Source organism: Recurvomyces mirabilis (genome assembly GCF_035927965.1).
Source record: "Recurvomyces mirabilis strain CCFEE 5264 chromosome Unknown scaffold_6, whole genome shotgun sequence".
Classification (NCBI taxonomy): domain Eukaryota; kingdom Fungi; phylum Ascomycota; class Dothideomycetes; order Mycosphaerellales; family Teratosphaeriaceae; genus Recurvomyces; species Recurvomyces mirabilis.
This window is the reverse complement of record NW_027041940.1, coordinates 208,242-230,289: the sequence shown is the minus strand read 5'-3', so window position 1 is coordinate 230,289 and position 22,048 is coordinate 208,242. Positions and strand designations below refer to the sequence as shown.

The 22,048-nt window shown below is 53.5% G+C and overlaps 9 protein-coding genes across 9 annotated transcripts; 5 read left to right on the top strand and 4 right to left on the bottom strand.

Moving 5' to 3' along the window:
* LTS14_002863 (uncharacterized protein) lies at window positions 1–460 on the bottom strand (the record flags this gene model as incomplete). Its single annotated transcript, XM_064835568.1, has 2 exons — window positions 1–98; window positions 157–460. 2 exons carry the CDS (start codon window positions 458–460, stop codon window positions 1–3), a joined length of 402 nt encoding a protein of 133 aa, XP_064696618.1.
* Window positions 461–505: 45 nt separating this feature from the next.
* LTS14_002862 (uncharacterized protein) lies at window positions 506–1,573 on the bottom strand (the record flags this gene model as incomplete). Its single annotated transcript, XM_064835567.1, has 1 exon — window positions 506–1,573. One exon carries the CDS (start codon window positions 1,571–1,573, stop codon window positions 506–508), a length of 1,068 nt encoding a protein of 355 aa, XP_064696617.1.
* Window positions 1,574–2,957: 1,384 nt separating this feature from the next.
* On the top strand, window positions 2,958–7,627 carry ARP5 (Nuclear actin-protein involved in chromatin remodeling; the record flags this gene model as incomplete). The annotated part of the gene is made up of 2 exons (XM_064835566.1): window positions 2,958–4,880; window positions 5,273–7,627. 2 exons carry the CDS (start codon window positions 2,958–2,960, stop codon window positions 7,625–7,627), a joined length of 4,278 nt encoding a protein of 1,425 aa, XP_064696616.1.
* Window positions 7,628–7,857: 230 nt separating this feature from the next.
* Window positions 7,858–8,689, top strand: LTS14_002860 (uncharacterized protein; the record flags this gene model as incomplete). The annotated part of the gene is made up of 2 exons (XM_064835565.1): window positions 7,858–8,413; window positions 8,508–8,689. The coding sequence occupies 2 exons, from the start codon at window positions 7,858–7,860 to the stop codon at window positions 8,687–8,689; spliced, it is 738 nt and encodes a 245-aa protein (XP_064696615.1).
* Window positions 8,690–9,318: 629 nt separating this feature from the next.
* LTS14_002859 (uncharacterized protein) lies at window positions 9,319–10,374 on the bottom strand (the record flags this gene model as incomplete). The annotated part of the gene is made up of 1 exon (XM_064835564.1): window positions 9,319–10,374. One exon carries the CDS (start codon window positions 10,372–10,374, stop codon window positions 9,319–9,321), a length of 1,056 nt encoding a protein of 351 aa, XP_064696614.1.
* An 804-nt stretch (window positions 10,375–11,178) lies between these two features.
* LTS14_002858 (uncharacterized protein) lies at window positions 11,179–12,717 on the top strand (the record flags this gene model as incomplete). Its single annotated transcript, XM_064835563.1, has 1 exon — window positions 11,179–12,717. The coding sequence occupies one exon, from the start codon at window positions 11,179–11,181 to the stop codon at window positions 12,715–12,717; it is 1,539 nt and encodes a 512-aa protein (XP_064696613.1).
* Window positions 12,718–13,392: 675 nt separating this feature from the next.
* On the bottom strand, window positions 13,393–14,786 carry LTS14_002857 (uncharacterized protein; the record flags this gene model as incomplete). The annotated part of the gene is made up of 2 exons (XM_064835562.1): window positions 13,393–13,842; window positions 13,893–14,786. The coding sequence occupies 2 exons, from the start codon at window positions 14,784–14,786 to the stop codon at window positions 13,393–13,395; spliced, it is 1,344 nt and encodes a 447-aa protein (XP_064696612.1).
* A 514-nt stretch (window positions 14,787–15,300) lies between these two features.
* Window positions 15,301–18,260, top strand: LTS14_002856 (uncharacterized protein; the record flags this gene model as incomplete). Its single annotated transcript, XM_064835561.1, has 2 exons — window positions 15,301–18,093; window positions 18,165–18,260. 2 exons carry the CDS (start codon window positions 15,301–15,303, stop codon window positions 18,258–18,260), a joined length of 2,889 nt encoding a protein of 962 aa, XP_064696611.1.
* Window positions 18,261–18,901: 641 nt separating this feature from the next.
* BRF1 (transcription factor TFIIIB subunit brf1) lies at window positions 18,902–21,472 on the top strand (the record flags this gene model as incomplete). The annotated part of the gene is made up of 1 exon (XM_064835560.1): window positions 18,902–21,472. The coding sequence occupies one exon, from the start codon at window positions 18,902–18,904 to the stop codon at window positions 21,470–21,472; it is 2,571 nt and encodes an 856-aa protein (XP_064696610.1).
* Window positions 21,473–22,048: the final 576 nt, after the last annotated feature.

The window sequence follows — 22,048 nt, the reverse complement described above, 5'->3', positions numbered from 1 at the left end:
TCAGACGAGCGAGATCTGCTCAAAGACAGCGGAAGGATCGCTGGACTGATACTCGCGCTCGTCGATTGCACGACGAATAACTTCTCCGTACATAACATCTTAGCAGCTGATCAGCACGCTCTCACTCGAAAGCCATGTCACGCATATCTGACTTACCATCCACATAAGCGGCTCCCATGAATTGATATGTGTCGCTGAATTCTGTTGGAAACCGCCGTAGTAGACAAGGACAAGCAAGACCAGCCACAATGGCCACAATCAGCGTGGTATTGGCTGCGCTCTGTTGAATAGAGACACCGCCGTCTTGCTCTGATTCCTCGGCGTTGTCGCCAGTGCTGCTATGTAGATCGTGGCGAGCAGATGCCATGCCGATATCGCCAGCTTCTGTGAAGAACATGACAGCATTGGAACCGAGGGCTAGCAATCTCATTCGCGGGGTGAGGAACTCGGCTTCACTCATGAGCCATCGATCGTAGTCATGTGCGATCAGGTAGTCGTCCGCAGTCTATCGACGCTCATGTTGAACGCCCTCGTACTTGGTGTAGATCGTGTCGTTCGTAACCGTACGCCGGAAGACAAGGCTGACCTTCCGCTGATCGAATTTACCCTCTGTCCTTGTTCCGAGCTCAAGGCGCCAGTTCAGCAGGACCTCTTGAAGTCGCAAAGAGTGTTCTGAAGTTGATTCAAGGTCTTCGGGAAACTTCAAATCTGGACATGGTGGACCAAACCAGGTCACGGTATCGAAAGCTCGAGCCCGAACTCCGAGATACTTCGTTGCTCGGCGGTTGCTAATGATGCCACTCTTCACTTCGATCGCCGCGTCAGCACGGAAAGTCCAATTTGCATAGACTCCCAGGTTCTTAATCTTGGCAAAGTCTAATGACCAAGACGGTAGACCAACACGCCTGCCGGGATATACGCCCGCGTAGGCGAGTAGGTGCAAACTACCGAGCTCTTCCATGAGCCTCGAAACGGTATAGGTGTAGAGGTCGGCAACGTCGAGCGAATAGTCCGGCGTAAGACCAGTGTAATCCGGAAGTAAGCCCAAGAGCCCGAAGACTCTGTCATGCTCTTCCTTTGTCTCGGCTACTGATGTAGCCTGGAGAAGGCTACAAACGTGTAATACACTCAGCGGGCCCGGCTCGTGAGTCTTCAAGCTCTGTACGGCCTTTGCTGTTCTCATGCGTAACACGGCCAACGGATTGAGGCCTGTGGGAGGGACCTGCCCGTCCCGCTCGGCGAGTGTGAGCTGCGTGAAGGCTTCGAGTAGATCCCAGAATGGTGAGCATGCTTCACCGAGATAAGCTCGAGGTTCTTGGGCAAGCACCGCTTCTTGTATCACCCATAGTCTATCCCAATACGGTGCAGTCGTCAGCATCTGCGAAGCCCCACCAGTGTCATCACTATGTCCTAGGACGTCTTGAGGTGGAGTCCCTTGGTGTATGGCCTTCATTAAAGCCATGGCCGCCAGGTTTTTGGCGTCGTCCAACCCAGGTCCAAGCCATATATGGACAACCTGTGCCTTGACGTATAGGTCTTTCATTAGTGCCACCTGCTCACTGCGCTCAGACATGTCTTGTTGATTGATGCAAATAGCATCGACCCATAGATACCGGCCTAAAAGTGCTCTAGAACCTTTGAACATACGAAGTGCTGCGTACAGATTAGACGTCACCATCATGGGCGCCTCGTTCACCCAGATCTCCACATTACCCGGCAGCCCTGCCCATGCGTATGAGAGTGCATCGAAATGTAGATTTGTGTCTTCCAAGGACCATGTGGTCAGCGAGCATTGTATACGATCTGTCTCCGGACTACTTGAACAAGCCTCTTGGATGGTGAGTAGCCGTATTTTTCTTCTGGCAGCATCGAGAGGCTGATATAAACTCATTGTATGATCGAAATCATGGTCGAACTCTCAATGACGACCTTGCGGATGATCATACACCTTTATTGTCCTCCGTCTTGGCCTCTGGAACGTTCCTATGGAAGTATCATAACAATTGCCAACCTGACCAATCCATGGAGTTGGTAGTGTCCTAGAAGCATTGCACCGCTGCCCACAGAAGCAGTCGATATCCTACTGTTCTCCTCGGCCATCCATCAAGTAATGAGCAGGATGCTTCTGTATCAGATTTTACCCACGATTCGGATTGCTCGAGCTTAGTACGTCCGAGCGCGCTCATGCTGGATGTGGCGCCCGTCTCGTCTCGGCTTGCCGTTAGTGGCAGCCCTGCATCCTTTATGAAACACGCTTCCGACCACTAACTCATCCATGATTTGCTGCAACTCATATTGCTCGCAATCACCACCCTGTCGACGCTGCGGAGCCAGGTTTTCTTCGCACAGCTCACACCCATGTCTTTTGCGTGCCGAAACTCGTATGGCGAAATCAGCTCACGCGACTTTTGATTGCTGGCGGTGAGATTCCCGGTCCGCATCAGGATGAGCACTCTATCAATTCGACGGACAGCTGCGTTCCCACGCGGCTTTTCAGGCAGGTCGCCATCCTTCTTCATCTTCCGTGCCGGGTAGCGAGAGAGGTGTGCCAAGAGGAGACTTTGCTGGAAGGTGGACGTCAGCCATGGTCCATGGATGTGCACCTTTGGTCGTCTTCGTCTTGTTTTCCACTGCTGTCTGACCCATCCTCAGCTGATCACGTCTGTCCTTACTGCTCTTTCACGCATTCTTATCACCATCGCTCTTCTTGGCCACTTTCCATTACCGAGCGTTTCAGCATTTCACACAGACAGCGAGTTGTGACTGTCATTACGACTTTCACGAACTCGCGACCACTGACAGGAAGAACCGCTCGAAGTGTCTGCCATTATCCTACCAGGACCCGGACGCGCACGTTGAGACCCGAAGTCACGCATACTGCACGCTCGCAGCTGCGTATTGTCGTTCTTCTCGAATAATATTACCAGCCTGCCCATTGGGCGCCAAGTCTCCACACTATGCCCTTCCTCAAACGTTCGAAGTCGCAGATGGTCGGGACTGTCAGCAAGGCGAACATACCACAGGAAGTGCCAGAAGTGCAAGCACAGGTGCAGGCGCCTGATGCAATTGTTACAGCGCTGCCAGCCTTACCCACTCATCATCCCGTCGACCCCGAAGCCAAGAAGGACCGCCGTGCAAGCAGATTCGAGCGTAGATCTTCGATCTTTGGTCGTGCCAAGTCTGTAGATGCGCCTCGGAAGGCTTCGACTGTTGATCGACCACGTACTGCTAATCGTATCTCGGAGGAGGAGCCTGTCATGCCGTATCGTGCTGGGTTCCTCGGGGTCGAAAATGAGACTATTGCTATTCAGTCTGGTGGCGATATATACAACTTTCCTACACCATCACCACGACTGCCACCACAATCTGCAAAGCACACGATGTACAGTGCATCTCCCGCCGCGGGATCATCAGGACGAGCAACGCCGATAGGTGTCGCTTTTGGGTCGCCGTCACAGATGCCGCCTACTTGGCAACGATCATACACAGCTGGGCATGTTGGAGTGCCTGAGCACCGTCCGGCGTTGGTTGGACGAGCGAATACTTCTGCTGCCCCGATGATGCAAGACTCCATAGGCATACCAGGCAATATACGAAAGAAGAAGTCCGGATGGAAGACGCTGGGTGGTCTCTTTGGGCGCAAGGCCGCCAAGCCGGCGGTACCGGACCCGTTCTACAATGTGCAAGCACAGCAGCAACCTACACTGTCACCAGCAGCACAGGAGTTCGCTCGGCGTGCTCCAGCTGCTGCAGGTGTTGCCCGACCTTTGGTCGAGACGCCAAACCCCTCGCTAGATGGAGCCATACGGTCGCCAAATTCAATCTCATCTCACCATTCACGAACACCATCTATCACTCGAGGTATTGCACGATTTGAGGCGCGAGCAGAAGCAGATAGGAAGTCTTTTATGCCAAACATTGAAGCTAAGATGGCACGGTCACCCTCGAGGCTAGGACGCGAGCATATGCCAACCGCGCGAGCGAACCCAATGGAGGTCATACGCGACACGGACACCCCTGATCAACCAAAGGACACCTCTATCAGCAGAAAGCCTATGCTGAAATCTGCAAGCAGACCAACGCAAAGCACAACCTATGGCAATCCCCGTACGCCGAAGCTGGATACAGATATCCCCGATGGTGGTATGGAGAGGTACAGCGTAATGTTCGAAAAGCTGCTTGAGCCCCGGCGGCAGAGTATATTGGAGAGGAGACAATCGAAGGCAAGGAAAGTGCAGAAGAGCTCTTTCAAAAAGGAGCTGCCTGCAACGCCAGAGATTGAGCAGATTGGGACCACGGCCAGCCGAGATGTGCCTATGGGTAGCGTGCCGCAAAGGAGTGTCACGTCTCCTCACCTGAATCGCGTGCCGTCTCTGGCCATCCGCACAGGCTCGAAGCCAGATGCAAAGCCACAAGAAGCGAAATCCGTGGATATTTATCGTCCACGTCCACTTACACGGTCCAAGACTGCACCTCCGGGTGTGTCGCCAGTGGCACCCAACTTCTCGCGACCAAAGACGGCGACTGTTACCAGTTCAGATTCTGAGGCCACTCCCGACTCTCCGATATATGGCGAGAATTCACTGCCACCTACACCGACGAGTGTAGCCACCACAATGGCCGAGCACGATGGCATAACAGTCCTGCTCCACGACCCCATGCCGACCGTCCGACACCAACCCAGCGGAACCGGCACAACCTGGGACCTCCTCACCCACAGCAACAACAGCAACCCAAAAGCCATGGACCTCAGCCCCGCCTCTTCAGACAATTCCAGAGCAAAGAAACCCCAGCACATCAGCGCCGCATATCCCCGGATTAAGTCTCCAGGGGATCTGGAAAGGCAGATCGTGCAGGTCTCGGTGGCGAGACAAGTTAGTGTGAGTCGAGCGAGGAGGGTGGTGGAGAGGGCGCATGAGAGTAAGCAGCCGCTGCGACCACGCGTGGTGGATCTTACAGCGGCGCAGGTGAAGAATCGGAAGAGTACTTATGTTAGGATTGAGGGTGGGGAGGAGTGAGTGAGTGGGTGATTCTTATGTTTGGGGTTGTGTTTTTGGTTTGGATACCCTTTTGGCTTGGAGACCCTTTTGGCTGGCACATTGGCGATTCGTGGGAAGGTGGCATATGGTATTGCCGTGGAGAGTAGTCCACCTTTTGACAAGGCGAGTTGAGTTGGCTAGTCCACACGTTGTATATACTTTATCGTCAGTCCTGAAGCTCTGACACGTGACTTCGCGTTTTTAGTCCGTGCGTTCCAACACCTTATTCCTAGAGCCATATCGTCCAACTTGATTCTATACTCTCTCACCACACACAATGCCATAAACACAACCTCACCACCCACCGAGCGGACATGCCTCACTACACCATCCCCATCCACGCCGACTCCGGCCGCAACACCCCCAGACCACCGCCCACCACCACCTTCGCGCTCGCCGACCCCCCCTACCAGGGTCAACTCCCCACCGACACCACCTCCTACCACCACTCCACCCCCGACACAGCGATAATAATCGACAATGGCTCTTCCTCCATCCGCGCCGGCTGGCAAACAGATGCTCTTCCACGCCTCCGATTCCCACCTCTCATGGCGCGCTACACCGACCGCAAACTCAATCGCAAGCTGATGTTCATTGGAAGCGAGATCTACTTTGATGGGACGGCGAGAGGGCAAGCGAAGAGTATCTATGAGCCAGGGACCAATATTGTCAATAATTGGGATGTGCAGGAGGGGTGTTTGGATTACATCTTCATGAAGATGGGGGTTGATGGGCAAGGGGCGGTGGGTGGTGGTGGTGGGGTGGACCGACCGATTGTGATGACAGAGCCGTTGGCTAATACGACGTACACGAGGAAGGTGATGAGTGAGATTCTGTATGAGTTGTATAACGTGCCGGCTGTAGCTTATGGGGTGGACAGTCTGTTTAGTTATGATTTCAATGGTGGGAGGACGGGATTGGTGGTTAGTAGTGCGCATATGAGCACCCACCTCATTCCAGTCGTGGACCGACAGCCTTTGATCAGTCAGGCGACAAGATTGGATTGGGGACGAGCGCAGTGTGTGGAGTTCCTGACGCGGTTGTTGAAGACGAAGTATCCAGGCCTGATTACTAGCAGTAAAGTCATGGATACGCAGATTGAGGAGCTGGTGCGGGAGCATTGTTATGTTACTCAGGATTATCGAGGAGAGGCTACGCGGATGTTAGAGTGGAGTGGGTTGGAGGATAGGGATCAGTTGGTGCAGTTGCCTTTTCAGGAGAAGGAGGTTGTGCGAAAGACAGAGGAGGAGGTGAGGCTTGCGGAGGAGAGGAAGAGGGAGAGTGGAAGGAGGTTGCAGGAGCAGGCGGCGAAGATGAGGTTGGATAAATTGATCAAGAAGGAGCAGGAGATGGAGTATTTGAAGGATGTCCTGGTCAGAGTGCAAGATGCGCCAACCAAGAAGTCGGCGAGGGAGATGTTGGATGAGGAGGAGTTCAAGGATGAGGCAACACTGGATAGGAAGATCAAGGAGATGGAGAAGACGATTCGCAAGCAGCGCAACAAGGATGTAGGAGACCTGGAAGAGGAGATTAAGGAGGAGCCTACATATCCGCTGTTGGGCATACCGGATGAAGAACTCGACGAGGAGAGCATCAAAGCGAAGAGAGCACAGCGTCTACTAAAAGCCAACCATGATGCACGAGCCCGAGCAAAGGCGGAGAAGGAGGCGGAGAAGGCACGTCAGGCGGAGGTCCAGCGACAAGACGACGCCTACCGAGAACGAGACTTCGAAAGCTGGGTCGGCGATCGACGTGCGGAACGTCAAACAGTTGTCCAACGAATCCGAGACCGCGACAGGCTAAAAGCAGATTTGGGCAATCGCAAATCCCAAGCCAGTCAAATGCGCATGAAACACATCGCCAACCTCGCCTCCGACAACCCAAACGGCAAAAAGCGCCGCCGCAACGACAAGGACGATGATGGTTTCGGCGCCGACGACGCAGACTGGGGTATCTACCGCGAAATCCAAGCCGGTCGCAACGACGAAGACGAGGACGACGAGGAGGAGGATCTCGGGGCGCAGCTCAAGACTATTGAAGCACAATTACTCCAATTCGACCCCGACTTTACTGAACAGAGTACGCAGGAGGCCCAGCGCGATTGGACGAAGAGTCTATATCATGCTTTTGCCCGAGGCCCGTACGCCTTTGATCAGGAGAGTGCGAAGGAGAGCGCGCAGTTCCATCTTAACGTCGAGAGGATCCGGGTTCCGGAAGTGCTATTCCAGCCTTCGATTGCTGGGGTGGATCAAGCCGGGATCGTGGAGTTGGCGGAGGGGATCATGATGGATCGGCTTTCGGGGCATGCGGCACGGGATGCTATGCTCGAGGATGTCTTTGTTACGGGCGGGTATGCGCTTTTCAGGGGATTTGAGGAGAGGCTGAGGAGTGAGCTTGAGGCTGTCTTGCCGTATGAGGCACAAGTGAGGGTTAGGACTGCGAGGGATCCGGTGCTGGATGCTTGGAGGGGTGCGGCGGGGTGGGCAGGTAGGGCGGAGTCGAGAAGGGAGTTTGTGACGAGGCAGGAGTGGATGGAGAAGGGCGGGGAGTATTTGAGGGAGCATAATTTGGGGAATGTGTTTACTTGAGACCGGATACTTTGTGGGAGGTTTGTGCATGTTAGCGATGGTGCTGTGGCGTTTACTATATGTGGTTTCAACAGTATTGCACACCGGTTGGGCATTCCCAAGACGAGGTCCGTTTGCAGCTGCACTAGCGTGCGTGACCCTAATGTCTGTTTGCTAGTCTGATCAAAGCTTACTTCGTTGACCTACAATCAATTTCGGCAGTCTCGCATCTCGCTTACAAGACTTACGATATGGCGTCCGGCACAGCGTCTCCTGTAGCGGAATCTAACGTAGAGAACATCGAACTCGCAGGCGATGGCGACGTCGTCTTGAGCTTCGAGACCGGGAGCACAATCCGCGCAACTTCTGCTATCCTGTCCATGGCTTCTCTTGTCATCAAAAGCATGCTTGGACCAAAATTCTTCGAAGGACAGGCAACGCGCAGCTCAGAACAGCCCAAGATCATCCAATTGGTGGACGACGACTTCGGTCCGACGAATATGCTACTCACTCTGATGCACTTCCAGCAACCTGCGGCTCCGAGTTTCGCCACGACGGACCTTTGTCGATTGGCAGTTGCGGCTGATAAGTGGGATTGTGCGGAGACAAAGTCACCGGCGACAGAAGCTTTGCTCAGGAGGAAAGTCAACAATATCTCAAGCTTCTCAATGGTGAATGTCTCGCACGATTTGGGTGCTGTCGCGTCTGCGGCATATCTGCTTCGTCACAGGGAGATTCTTGCGCCCTTCACCGGTTGGCTCGTACTTCTGGACACCAAACCAATCTCTACGATGATGGATCATAAGAGTTCGTGAACCTGCCGCCCATTGTCATTCGTAAGTATTACTCAGTCTGTGTTACTGGCAAGATACCAAGTATGATGCTGACGTGCGTACTCTAGTCGGGCTAGAAGAGCAGAGAAGTGCAGCTCGAGACATGCTGATCAATACCATCGGCCAGCGTAGTAACGGCAAATGTGTCGTTTCGGGTTGCACGTCTCGCGCCGCGTCGTCAAGCCTCGTTATGATGCTCCTCGTCTACCTCAAGTGTACGGTCTGGCCTCCGCCCTGGCCAGATACGTAGCTCCGCAATATTCTTCGCAAAATTAACAGCTTGCCGTCTATTGAGATCGGAGAGGACCATGCTTGCAGGCATCACAATTCGCCATCGATCATTCCGGCGTAGTTCCAGGCGATGTGTAAAGGTGTCAGCAATCGCATCTACGGGATCTGTTTGCTTTGCGCCAGGGAGGACAAATGCCAAGGGAGATGCGAGCACGTGACTGAGATCAAGGAGCTCGTACGGCGAGATCCCTTTGTCGAGTTGTGACGATGCAGGGTACGACTGGTGACTGGTATGGTGAAGGCGGCAATGTGGGGGATCTGTGTCCATCTCCTACGAGTGACGAGGATATGCGCGAGCCGGTATACTATGCCCCAGCTTAATGAGGCACTCCGCCAAAAAGGCCGATGCGGTCGATTTGGCAGGAAGACGACCACCGGTCTGACGAGTATGCACAAGTCAAGGGAGTGGAGATAGGGAAGCTGACGCTGGCATCGCGCGACGCGCGTGACGCAAGAGAGCTGCGGAGCCGATATTCCGATATGAGATGGGGTGCAACCCTCCACCAGAGGACAACGCAAACGATACTATGACTGCTAGAAAGGGCGAGACACTCTAAATCAAGATGGCAAAGACATGAGACACATACATCACTTCCACACCACATCCCCATCCCTCTCCCAGCAAGCCCACACCTTCTCAAGCGTCTCCCCACTCACAACATCCACAAGACTCATCCGCTTAACCATACGGTCCCAAAAGCCTCCTCCAGCCAAAACCTCCACATCATCACACGTAGCCAACCACAACCCCGTAGCCGCTCCCTGCTCCACAGGCGTAGCCATAATCGTCCCAGCTTTGACGAGCCAAAATACGGGGTCGACGTATATGGGCAGCGCGGCGATCTTGTCGAAGATGGGAGTATATGTGTATCCTGGGCCGAACGCATTGATGGTCCGATGGTGCGGGCTGGTGTTCGGGTTGGGGTGGCGATTCCAGCGTTCTTGCAGGAGGTGAGCGAAGGCTATTTGCATCAACTTCGTGTCAGCGTAGGGGCCACTATCTGGGATTTTTGTTCCGGGTGGGTGTACGCCTCGGGGGTCCTTCAAGATATGGTTCAGATTCCCGAAGGACTGTGCCACGCTCGAAGTCAGAATCACGCGGGCATCTGGTGCGAGGTTGTCCTCTAGTAAGGCGGTGAGCAAGAATGCGCTGAGGAAGTTTGTGGTGTAGATTGTGCCCAGTCCTTCGGAAGTTACAGCTCCGCTATGCGTGGTAGAAGTCATGCCGGCGTTGTGGAGGAGGATATTGATTTTGCGATCCTTGTATCGAGTCTGCCATGTTTGGGCGAAGGCGCGGACGGAGGAGAGGAGGCTCGTGTCGAGTTCTATGACTATCACCTTTTCCATAAGTTGTGCACGACTTCCCAAGCCAGCTTTCGAAGATGAGACGATAGTGTCAACGATGTTCTGTCTAGCCTCCTCGGCCTTGGTGAGGTTTCGACATGCCAGGAATACAGTGGCGCCCTGTGTGGCGAGGTCTAGAGCCAGTTGGTAGCCGATCCCACTGTTGGCTCCTGTGACTATGGCCGTCTTGCCTGTGAGATCTTTGGTTGGGACGTGTAGCTTGGGCAGGAGGTTGCCAAAGAAGACTCCTAGTACGCAGGCGAGAGTGTCCCAGAGGAACTGGAGATATGGTGGGGCCATCTTGAGGTACGTGTATACTGTCGCGGCGGACTACGAAGCTGGTCCTGTCGGTATTGTTAGTCAAGGGTGGTGACGGTGGCAGAACGGGATAGTAGACAAGATCGTGGTCCCATTGAGCCGCTCGACTGAGCGAAGGTATGTATGCACGTTACACTAGTCGATACGGTTCGAATGCCAATGGATCAGGCCATACAACAGGATGGCTCACACACTCGCGACCCCACTCGACCTACAAGACAAGTCCTGTGGTATTCAGCCTTCTTATGCTCTTCGTCACTTCAACATTGTCTATCTGGTAGAGTGAATCCCTTAAGGTGTCGTGCCTGTTGGCTCGACCAAACCCACAGGGCGACGAGAAGAGGGCTGGATACAGGTAGGTCCAATATGCCCTTCTGATTTCGGTGGCATGATGGGGCCACCGTTCTGGTGGTGTGATATGAGGGTACCTCACTTATACAGAACCGAGGTCGAGACCCATGTTAGCCGCTTACGTCATGGCGCATTTATATAGATTAGCGGCCACGCATTGGCGTTTCTGGGGCCGCGGCCACGCGATACCGTGCACGTGGAGCAGTTACAGTACGAGTACGTACTACGGTATAGCGAATTTAAACTCTGAATAATTCTCGGTCAATCACACATAGCACTATACGGTGCGCAGCTACTGGTTTTCCTTACAAACACCCTGTCAGACTCCATATTGCCAGCGCAGGATGCTACCTATATCTGCTGGAAACCACAACCCATGACCGGCCCGCCTTCCATTGACTACTGTACATAACATTAAATCATTCTTCAGCCACAATGGCAGACGCACACGATCAGACCCGACGGAAGTCCTTCCTACCAAACCTGCCCAAAGCCATGACCCGCCAGGACCGTCGCAAATCAATGCACTTCAAGCCTGATTACAATCCTCGACCCCGATGGATGCTCCATATGCAAGCAGTCTTCTGGCGGGTCCTAATGGGAATAGGCATGTTCTTGCACAAATTCGCCAATCCAAAGCCGCCGAAGCCGAATTTCTCCAAGAGCATCCCGGCGACGATAAGTGGGCAGAAAGGTGTGATACCGCTGCAGTTCTATGTACCGAAGGATTGGGTGACGCAGAAGCGATTATGGGAGGGGAAGCCTGAGGCTCAGTTCGCGGAGGAGGCGTTGATTGAGGAGGATGAGGAGGAGGACGGGGTCGCAATCAAGAACAAGAATCGGAGGGTGAGTACGGCGCTTGGTGATTTCGGCCAGAATCTACGGCGGAGAAGGATGAATGTCAGACGGTGGGGTGGATATCCTGTTGTCATTAATTTTCACGGGGGAGGTTTCACTATCGGAACAAGCACGGATGATGCGAGGTGGTGTGGGACGGTGGTGGATGAGTGTAATGCTGTAGTGATAGCAGTCGACTACCGCCGAGCGCCTGAACATCCTTTTCCAACGGCGGTAGAGGACGGTGTGGATGCAGTCTTGTGGGTACACGAGCACGCGGCTGAGTTGGGCATAGATCGCGAGAAGATTGCTCTATCGGGTTTCTCTTCTGGTGGCAATATGGCAGTCACCGTACCTCTTCGCCTTTACCAACACCAAAACGGTTTCGAGGAATCCGACGACGACGAACAAGATCCCCAAGCACCAGCGCGTTCTCCCCGCCCAATGTCACCGCCCTCAGATTCATCACCCTCCTCCAGCGGCTCAACACAAGTCCCGCCTGGCGGCGGCCTGGTCGAGCACATCGACCCGAACTCACCCGCACCAACCCTTTCATCTCCATCTCCCAAGACGACGGCAACAGCAACAGCCAAGTCAAAACCTGTTTCGGAGGCGAAAATCCGCTGTATCGTCCCCTGGTACCCCAGCCTAGACTACACCCGCACGCGGGAAGAACGCCGCGCCACGCAAGTCCGCAAGGATCACGAACTCCCCGCAATCTTCACAAATCTCTTCGACGAATCGTACCTCCACCCACCCAAAAGCGTAAACCTGGACTCCCCTTACCTCAGCCCGGGCGTAGCGCCTACCTCACTACTCCAACACGGTCTTCCGCAGGAGATAATAATGTACTGCTGCGAAGTGGACATGCTTCTCGACGAAGGTGAAGCTTTCCGAGATCGGCTGAGGAGTCCGCCGTTGAATAAGAATGTGGTGTATAGGATGATTGAGGGGGAGCCGCATGGGTGGGACAAAGCGCCGAATCCTTTGAAGCCGACACCAGGGGTAAGGGAGCATTATTTGAGGGCGTGCAGGGAGTTAAGACGGGTGTTGGGGACGCAGCCGGGTGTGAAGGAACATGCTACTGCGCAGGGGCCTTCTGCTGCTCCGAGGGGGAGTATACAGGTTGTGCGGTAGTATCATAGTGCACTCAGGCGAAGTCGGCAAGTGTTGTGGACCTGGCTAGGATGGGGAGAAGATTTGGGGAGCAAGGTCAAAGGTGAGTTTTGGCATTTGTGATTGGCGTTCGAGCGAGCGTTTGCGGATATGTTGTGCAGGCGTAAAGCTGCATACAGTGTGTAACACAACTTTGCATCAATCTGCATGCCTCTACTTTGTTGAGCAACAGAGAGCGCTTCCCCGACAGGCGAAGGCTAGGTACCGAAAAGCTTTTGGAGCCTATGGTCGTAGACGGCTGTACGTTCTGCTTGCAACGCGACAGCAGAGATGCATCGTGCGTGCACTCTTCCTCGCACCGCCTTTTCATACTCCCCTTGACGATCGTACATGTAGGCTTCGTGGCTCTGAAGGCATTGTGCTCAAGCACTTCGACATGACCGCACTCTCAGTCAGCTGTGCCATGAGCAATACATGGGAGGCAGAGCCCGCATTCCAACTCGTTGACAATGCTGCAGATGTCTTCGAGTCTGCTGTACTTTACGGTGGGCACCTCACCCACGTGCCCTCGTGGGAATCGCGCGTCCGTTTGGAAATCATCGCAGTTCCACGAGAATGCATCGACGAGAGCTTGATGCCTTCAGGCCAGCACTGATCCAATCATACGTGGCATGTTGACTGAAACTGCATCTTGGCTCACCGGTACAAATGCGTGAATGCACCAGACTTGTCATCATCGTCAACCAAATACTCAAGATCTTCCTGCTCAGGCGGTAGAGTCTGCATCAAGCCATAGCCAGGTCTAGGATAAGTTGGTGGATGCTCAGCGGGCACGACTTCGTCCTCCATAGCTGAATTCTGGCCCGGGAAAGCAGCACCGGCAGTCTTGGCCATGGTAGTGGAAGGAATCGAAGCCTTGATCATATCTGAACTTGCACCAAGTACCGCATCAGGTAGCTGTTGAGTAGGTATCACACTCGTGGTTCCCGTGTGTCCGTTTGCAGCCGCCTGCTCCACCGTTGTGGAAACGGACAGTCTAGCCTGAAAGTCTGGCGCGAAAACTGGTAGATCTGGCTTTAGCGTTGTCGCCTTGGTGAGCAGGGTGATAAGCATGCCAGGTGGTAAGCTTGCGAAGTATCGTTGCCGCTGTGCTTATGGTCAGTGTTTCAGTTAATTCAAAATGTCGAGAACCATACCTGTTCAGCCGATGCGCCTCCAGCAGCAATAAAATCTGCTACCTCAGCCTCCGGCACCGGCACAACCCTCTCACTCTCACACTGTTTACAATACCACTCCTTATCCACCTCATCCACCACAGACTGATGAATGGGCGGATGATGACAGTAGCGATGATACGGAGTATTGCAGCCATCACAAAAGACGATCATATTGCTGGCAGGACTAGTACCACGCAAGCACATCTTGCAGACGGCTGATTCCGGATTCCGGCGGTAGGTCCGTTTCTTCTTGACCCCAGAGACTGGCGATGGTTCCGGTGGTGGGACGTAGGATGAGGGTTTCTGGATGGAACGGCCGGATTTTGTGATTTTGGCTGCTGGCGTGTAGATTTCTTCGCTGCTTTCGGAGTCGGCTTCGTCTTGGTCTTCACGCTTTCGCTTGCCGCCTCTGGCACCGCGTCGAATACTGCCTCTGGATATCCCACGACCTCGTCCTCGAGGTCTACCGCCGCGACCTCCTCGTGGGACTGATGTCGGTGTTGCTGTACTGTGGTCTGTGTCTGTTATGAGAGGAGCTGCAGGGGTGGAAGCGACTCCTGTCGGCAATGTGATTGTATTATTATTATTGGCACTTGTTAATATCGGGATATTTGTGCCAGCTGGACTTGTAGTATTCAAGCCTTGGTTTTGCTCAGTGGGTGTGGCGGCATCGTCGATGCTATTGATGCCCGAGTTCACACTTCCAGTATTTCCCGTGTCGTCTCTCGTAGCTACGTCCGTGCCATTGACATGCCCTGAAGACACGCTTTGTTGTTCCATTGCATGGGCAGATGCCAGGCCTGAGCTTGAGCTTGATGCTATCTGTACCTTGAGTGCGTCTGCAGCCACTGTACCATCACCGTTGCTTGCCATATTTTACGCCTGGTCATCAAGCAACGATGCAAGCTCGACACGAAGTTGTCTTGTTTCTTGGTGTCTTTGATACCATTGAGGAGAGGAGACGTTTAGAGAGGCTTGCTCGGTAAGCCGCATCCGCCGTCTCGGGATCATGTTGGCCAGAGCTTTCGGCAGCTGTGGCCGATGTGAGCCTCGAAAGCTTGATGTCTCCATGTCGTTGCGACATTAATAATTGTGTGGCTATCGCTACCGACTACTGAAGATCATCTTGCTACTTTCCAGCCATTATTTACGACTTCCTCAGTACGCTACTTGGCAGACATCGACGCCGGTTGGTGTACATCACGTGTCTTATCCTCTTGCTTACCACGACCTCGTCCATCAGCGACCCCGCGAAGTGCCGCAATCCTCGAATTGGCCAAGATTGAGAAACAAGACACCAGCGGATGCCTCTCTGACCACTCGAAACACGGCGAGGGCCACAAGTATCGTATTGCCACGACCTCGCTAGCCAAGGGGCCCTGGCCTCATGGCGTCCGCCGCGAGCGCCATGTTCAGCAGGGGCATCGGCAACAGCTCGAGCAAGGAGAACAGCATGCGAGGACTGGTATCCTTCATAGCAGACCTACGCAATGCTCGAGCCCGCGAACTGGAAGAGAAACGCATCAACAAGGAACTGGCGAACATACGGAACAAGTTCAAGCAGGGCAATCTGACTGGTTATGACAAGAAGAAGTATGTTTGTAAGTTGCTCTACATCTACATACTGGGCTGGAACGTCGACTTTGGGCACTTGGAGGCGGTGAACTTGATCTCGGCGAATAAATACTCGGAGAAGCAGATTGGGTATTTGGCTGTGACGTTGTTCTTGCATGAGAGTCATGAGCTGTTGCATCTGGTTGTGAACAGCATACGAAAGGATCTGGCGGATCACAATGAGCTCAACAATTGCCTGGCTTTGCATGCGATTGCCAATGTGGGTAGCAAGGAGATGGGCGAGGCACTATGCGCAGATGTCCACCGACTACTGATCTCGCCCACTTCAAAGCCTTTTGTGAAGAAGAAGGCGGCGTTGACAATGCTGAGGTTGTACCGCAAGGTGCCGAGTATTGTTCAGCCAGAGTGGAACGAGCGAATCATCGCGATCATGGACGATCCAGATATGGGTGTGGCGTTGTCTGTCACTTCCCTGGTGATGGCTCTTGCGCAGGATGACCCGGAGACGTACAAAGGAGCATATACAAAGGCTGCTGTGCGGTTACGGAAGATTGTGGTTGATCACGAGTATATGGGCGATTACGTCTACTACAAAGTGCCGTGCCCGTGGCTACAAGTCAAGCTCTTACGACTGATGCAGTACTTCTCGCCATCGGAGGACTCACATGTCCGACAGCTTATGCGCGACTCGTTGCAGGCAGTGCTGGATAACGCGATGGAGATGCCGAAGAATGTGCAGCAGAACAACGCCCAGAATGCCGTGCTATTCGAGGCTATCAACTTGATCATTCATCTGGACACTGAGCATGATCTCATGGTACAGATCTCCTCGAAGCTCGGAAAGTTCATCGGCTCTAGGGAGACCAACGTACGATATCTTGGGCTGGAAGCAATGACACATCTCGCTGTAAGAGCAGAAACACTGGACCCAATCAAGAAACACCAAGATATCATCATTGCTTCGCTTCGAGACCGCGACATAACAGTCAGACGACAAGGTCTGGATCTACTATACAGCATGTGCGACAACACGAACTCGGAGAAGATCGTTCATGAGTTGCTCAAGTATCTCCAAACGGCCGACTACGCAATCCGAGAAGAGATGGTGCTCAAGATTGCAATCTTGACGGAGAAGTACGCCACAGATGTCAAGTGGTATGTCGACATCAGTATGCGACTGATCGCAATGGCTGGAGATCATGTCAGTGACGAAGTCTGGCAACGAATCATCCAGATTGTTACCAACAACGACGAGCTGCAAATCTATGCAGCACAGATGACACTGAAGTACTGCCAGCAAGAGCACTGCCACGAGACATTGGTAAAAATCGGCAGCTACATACTTGGCGAATTCGGACACCTCATAGCGGACAGCAAAGGCTGCAGTCCAATCGAGCAATTCATGGCACTACAGGGCAAGTTCAACTCATGCTCTCCCAACACAAGAGCAATGATCCTGTCAGCTTTCGTCAAGTTCGTCAACTTGTTCCCGGAGATTAAGTCGCAATTATTGCAAGCGTTCAAAACATACAGCCACAGTCTTGATTCCGAGCTGCAGCAAAGAGCATGTGAGTATCTTACGATGGCCACTATGCCAACAGATGATCTGCTCCGCACGGTACTAGACGAGATGCCACCATTTCCCGAACGTGCTTCAGCACTGATTTCGCGTCTGGACAAGAAGCAGAATGCCATCGGCGACAAGCGCACATGGTCCGTGACTGGCAAGGACGGCCTACCTGGTCTAGACCGAAGCGCAACACTCAAGCAAAACTTCTCAGGCAGTGGCCCAGCAGCTACAGCGACGATCAATGGTGCTATCGCAAACGGCGCGGCCGCAGCTACGAACGGGAGAAATGGCACTTATACAAATGGTGGTGCCGTGAAGTCGCCTACAGAAGAATTAGCCGGCCTCGATCTCTCGACCGGCAGCAGCATGCCAAACCTCGCCAGCGCGTTACATCTCTCCCCTGATTGGGAGCAAGGCTACAATCGCCTTCTACTTGCACCATCAGGGATACTGTATGAAGACCCACAAGTGCAAGTCGGTCTCCGAAGCGAATACCGCGCCGATGTAGGATGTCTCATCCTCTACTTTACAAACAAGTCGACCGCTCCGATCCAGTCATTCACGACCACACTAGACAATCGAGCAGGAGAACAGCTGAAGACCGACGTCAAGAGTATACCCGATACGACGGTCCACCCTGGTTCGCAAAGCCAACAGATGATCATGTTCGAGGCGCGAGGTGTCTTCAGTCTACCGCCTACCATCCGTATATCGTATATCGCTGGCTCACTGCAAGCTTTGACGCTGCAGTTGCCCGTGCTACTCAACAAGTATATGGAGTCTGCCACACTATCCTCCGACGACTTCTTCAAGCGCTGGAAGCAAATCGGTGGTGCGCCGCGGGAAGCACAGAGGATCTTCCAGGGTCACGATGTAAGCTACGATCATACTAGGAGAGTGCTCGAGGGCCTGAAGTGGGGTGTTTTGGATGGTGTAGATCCGAACCCGAGGAATTTCGTTAGTGCTACGGTGTTGCATACCGGTGCGGGCAAGTTTGGGTGTCTGTTGAGGTTGGAGCCGAATGCGGAGAATAAGGTGAGTGAACCATGTCGGGAGGACGATTTAAGATGCTAGATGTTTTGTACCCAAGCTAACCATGAAAACAGATGTACCGGCTCACGATCAGAGCTACAGACGATGCGGTACCGCCTATACTGATGAAGGCGATGGAGGAGCGTTTGACTCAGCCATGGCCGCAATAGATACATTGACTCATTCCTGGTCATCGCACTGATCCGATGCCGCGAATCAGAAGCAAGCTGAAGGGATGACTGGAGTTGACGGAAAATGGTGGAGGGGTTGAGCGATCTTCTGTCTTGATTTGTTCTCGCATACCCTGTGGATATAGTTGAATTTTTGTACAGCGAATGATGATGAACCTGTCATTGCGGTCTCTTTCGGACTGTGTCTGTATCGTCTTGATGATCTGGTATATTGCTTTAACTCATACCAAAGTAGAATTTGTCGTCAGTGAAGTCTGTTCGAAGCGAAGTGCCAAGCCCTGGTCGGAAGTGTTTCCGCGCGGGGTCAAGGCCAGAATTGCTCGACTCATTCGCGGCGATTTCGTGACTCCCACTCTTTTCACAAACTGAATGTATATGCCGGCTAATCCTCGCATCGCTCACTTCCTGCAGACAGTAACACCGGACGCTCTCATAAACGACAAATAGCTTTATCGATCAGACGGGAATGCGACCTTCGTGAGGACTTTGCGACCGTTCTGAACGATCACGTCGTTTTGGAGCCCAGCCACCTTCGTTGCAAGCATGTGCATACATCCATAACAACGATCTTTGCAACACATCGTTACACAATTGCCACATAACCGTCATTAATACGAGTCATGGTAGGACCAGTCGCTCCGCCTCGTCGACCAGTTGGTCGTCTCGGCACCCTCAACAAACCTGCTCCAGGCCGACCCAAACCAAAAGCAAAAGCCGTAGTGCAAGCAAAATGCTGCGACGAACCGAGCATCACAGACGAAGACGGCAGTAAAGTCTGTGTCAACTGCGGTACTCAAATCAGCGAGTCGAATATCGTCGCCGATGTCACTTTTGAAGAAGATTCTCGAGGTGCCGCCACTGTCCAAGGAGGCTTCATTTCTGAGCGGTCGCGCTTTGCGAATACGCTTGGGACTGCTGGACGTCGAATTGGAGCTGGAGAGAGGAATGGGCTGCAGGAGATCGAGAATAATGGCAGACGGGCGCTGGCCGCTCTCTGTCCACGTCTTGGCATTCCGCAGAATGTGGCGGACCAAGCTCAGGCTCTGATCGCTGCGAGTGCGAGATTGAATTTTAGTGCTGGTCGCCGGACTGATGAGGTCGTCGCTGCTTGCTTATTTACTGCTTGTAAGCGTCAGGCTGGAAACAGTATTCTACTCATGGACATCGCAGAGCTGGTCAAGATCAATGTCTTTCGTTTGGGTGAGGTGTACAAGGCTCTATGTGACAAGTTGCATTATCATCAGGAGCATGTGGGCGTGCAACATCAAGTTGATATCGAGCCGCTTATTTGGAAGTACTGCCGCAAACTTGAGTTCGGTCCTGAGACGAGAGATGTGGCGACGGACGCGGTCAGGATCTTGAAGAGGATGAATCGAGATTGGATCACGACTGGACGACATCCTGCTGGGTTGTGTGGAGCGTGTATCATCCTTGCCGCGAGGATGAACAACTTCAAGAGATCTGTGAGGGAAGTGGTTTTCGTGGCGAAAGTCTGCGATGTGACTATTGCAAAGCGAGTGGAGGAGTTCCGGCGTACGAGGGCTTCAGCGTTGACTGTGGAGCAGTTTAGAGAATATGGAACAAGGCTCAAGCATGCTGAAGATCCACCTATTCTGCATTACACTGAGCTGAGGAAGGACAAGGTCGAGGCGCAGAAGAGGAAGCGAGACGAGGATCGAGCCATTCGAGAAGCTAATGGCATGCCTGTGGCTGAGGGGCAGACTCCCGAGCGCGAGCTCATCGTCATTCCGGACGACGAGGACAGTGAGGCTGGCACACCTGTGCCTGAGAGCACAAATGAGACGTCAGAAGCTGGACCATCACGCAAGAAACAACGTACCACCGAGCCTGACACCAATGAACAGGTCCCTCGTTATGATGCCGATGGCTTCGCCATACCAGCTCTGCCTGTCAGAACGCCAACGCCCGCCGCCGAAGAGGAGGAGGCTGCTACTGCTCCTCCTCCAAAGCGCCGTGGACGTCCTCGCAAGAAGAAGCCCGAGCCTGTAGAGATAACACCGGATGAGCTCTCGATCGAGGAAGAACTGACCCACGAGATTGATGTTTCTCTTCACGATGAGTACGTGAGGAAAATGTACGACCTCGCCGAACAAGCGAAACTAGAGGACAAGGCGGAAGCAGAGGCAGCCAGGGTCCTCCCTCAAGCTGGAGAGACGGCGGATCTCCAGCTGGATAGAGAAGAAGTCTCAGAGAACGGTCGCCGTGCATCGGAGGGAGTGTCGTGGGTCCCCCCAGAGGATCCTGTGGCAGATTATATGAGGCCCCTGACCGCCGAGGAATTCGCCGACGATCCTGAGGTTGAGAACTGCCTCCTGACTCCTGCCGAATCGAAGATCAAAGAACAGATCTGGGTTGCCAACAACGAAGATTGGCTCCGTGCTCAACACGAAAAGGACCTGATCAAGAAACTCGCCGAAGCCTCTAATGCCGACAAAGTCAAGAACGGCGGTAAACGTGGTGGCAAGAAGACTGGTCCGAAGAAGAAGCGAGGCAGAGTGGGTGATGGCAGTGTGTTGGAGGAGGCTGACACGCCTATCGAGACTCCAGCTGATGCTACCAGTGCTATGCTGAAGAAGAGGGCTGGCCCAGGGTTCTCGAAGTACATTGACTACGAGAGCTTGGCGAGAGTCTACAAGAAGAGCGATGGCAGTGAGTCTGTTGCGAGCCAGAGTCAGAGTCGGGAGAGCAGTGTGGCGGCTCCCGGAAGAGAATCAAGCGCCACGCCATCAGTTTATGAAGGTGCTGAAAGAGACTCCGCTACCCCCGCCCCGCCTGCTAGGAGTGTACACTTCGGTCTACAATCACCACAAACCACGCAAGCTGTGTCTGGAATTGCACCTTCAGCTACACCCGCCGCTCGCACTGCCGGCCAGCGCAAAACCGATCCGATATCACCACCACCTACACAAGCACCGGATCAGGACCAAGAGCAAGCTGATCCCGGCGCACCAGAAGAAGAAGAGTATCAAGGTGAATTAGGAGACGAGTTTGACGGGGAGGGATATCAGTCCGATGGCGATGGCGATGGTGATGCAGCTCCCGGTGGTTGGACGGGCGATGCTGACGATGGGGAGGAGTTTGCGGGCGAGGACGATTACGGCGACTTTGATCGTGCTATTGATCCTGAGAACTTCTACGATGATGGCGAGGAGGGAGGGGGAATATTTTAGGTGGTATGGGGTGTGAGTATATGGGCTTTGGGCAGCTGCTCGTGCAGTGAGTAACTTGCTAGGGAGGATGGATTGCGGTCAACTTGTACCTTGGACCTAGGGTAACAAAGAGTGAATACTGTGACACGTCGTTATGTAAATGTCATCTCATGAAGAGCTCATGTATTGAAAAATGTGAACTGCGGTTATCAGGTCCCAAGGGCATGCACTTCATTGTTCATGTTTAGCCGATGACAGTCTCACTACAGCAACGCCCCCTACTGGAACCACCCCAGCCCCAAAGCTATGGTCAAGTCATCGCTGGTCATGTACCTCCATGATAACATCTCGCCTCTGTTCCCGACCTCCCAACCCCCATCAAGCACCAGAAGCCTTGGTAGTGAAATCCGTCTCCAACGCCGACGAGTCGCCGGTCTCAGTGCCGGCACAGCTGCACGAATCTACAGAAGCAAAAACATCAGCACTCCCAAACTTCGTGGATGATTGATGGAGAGAGAGAGGGGATACGCACCAGCCGACCTCTTCCCACAAGCACACGTCTTTCCCGCCGGAGCCGAGTTCTCCTGCTGCGAACGA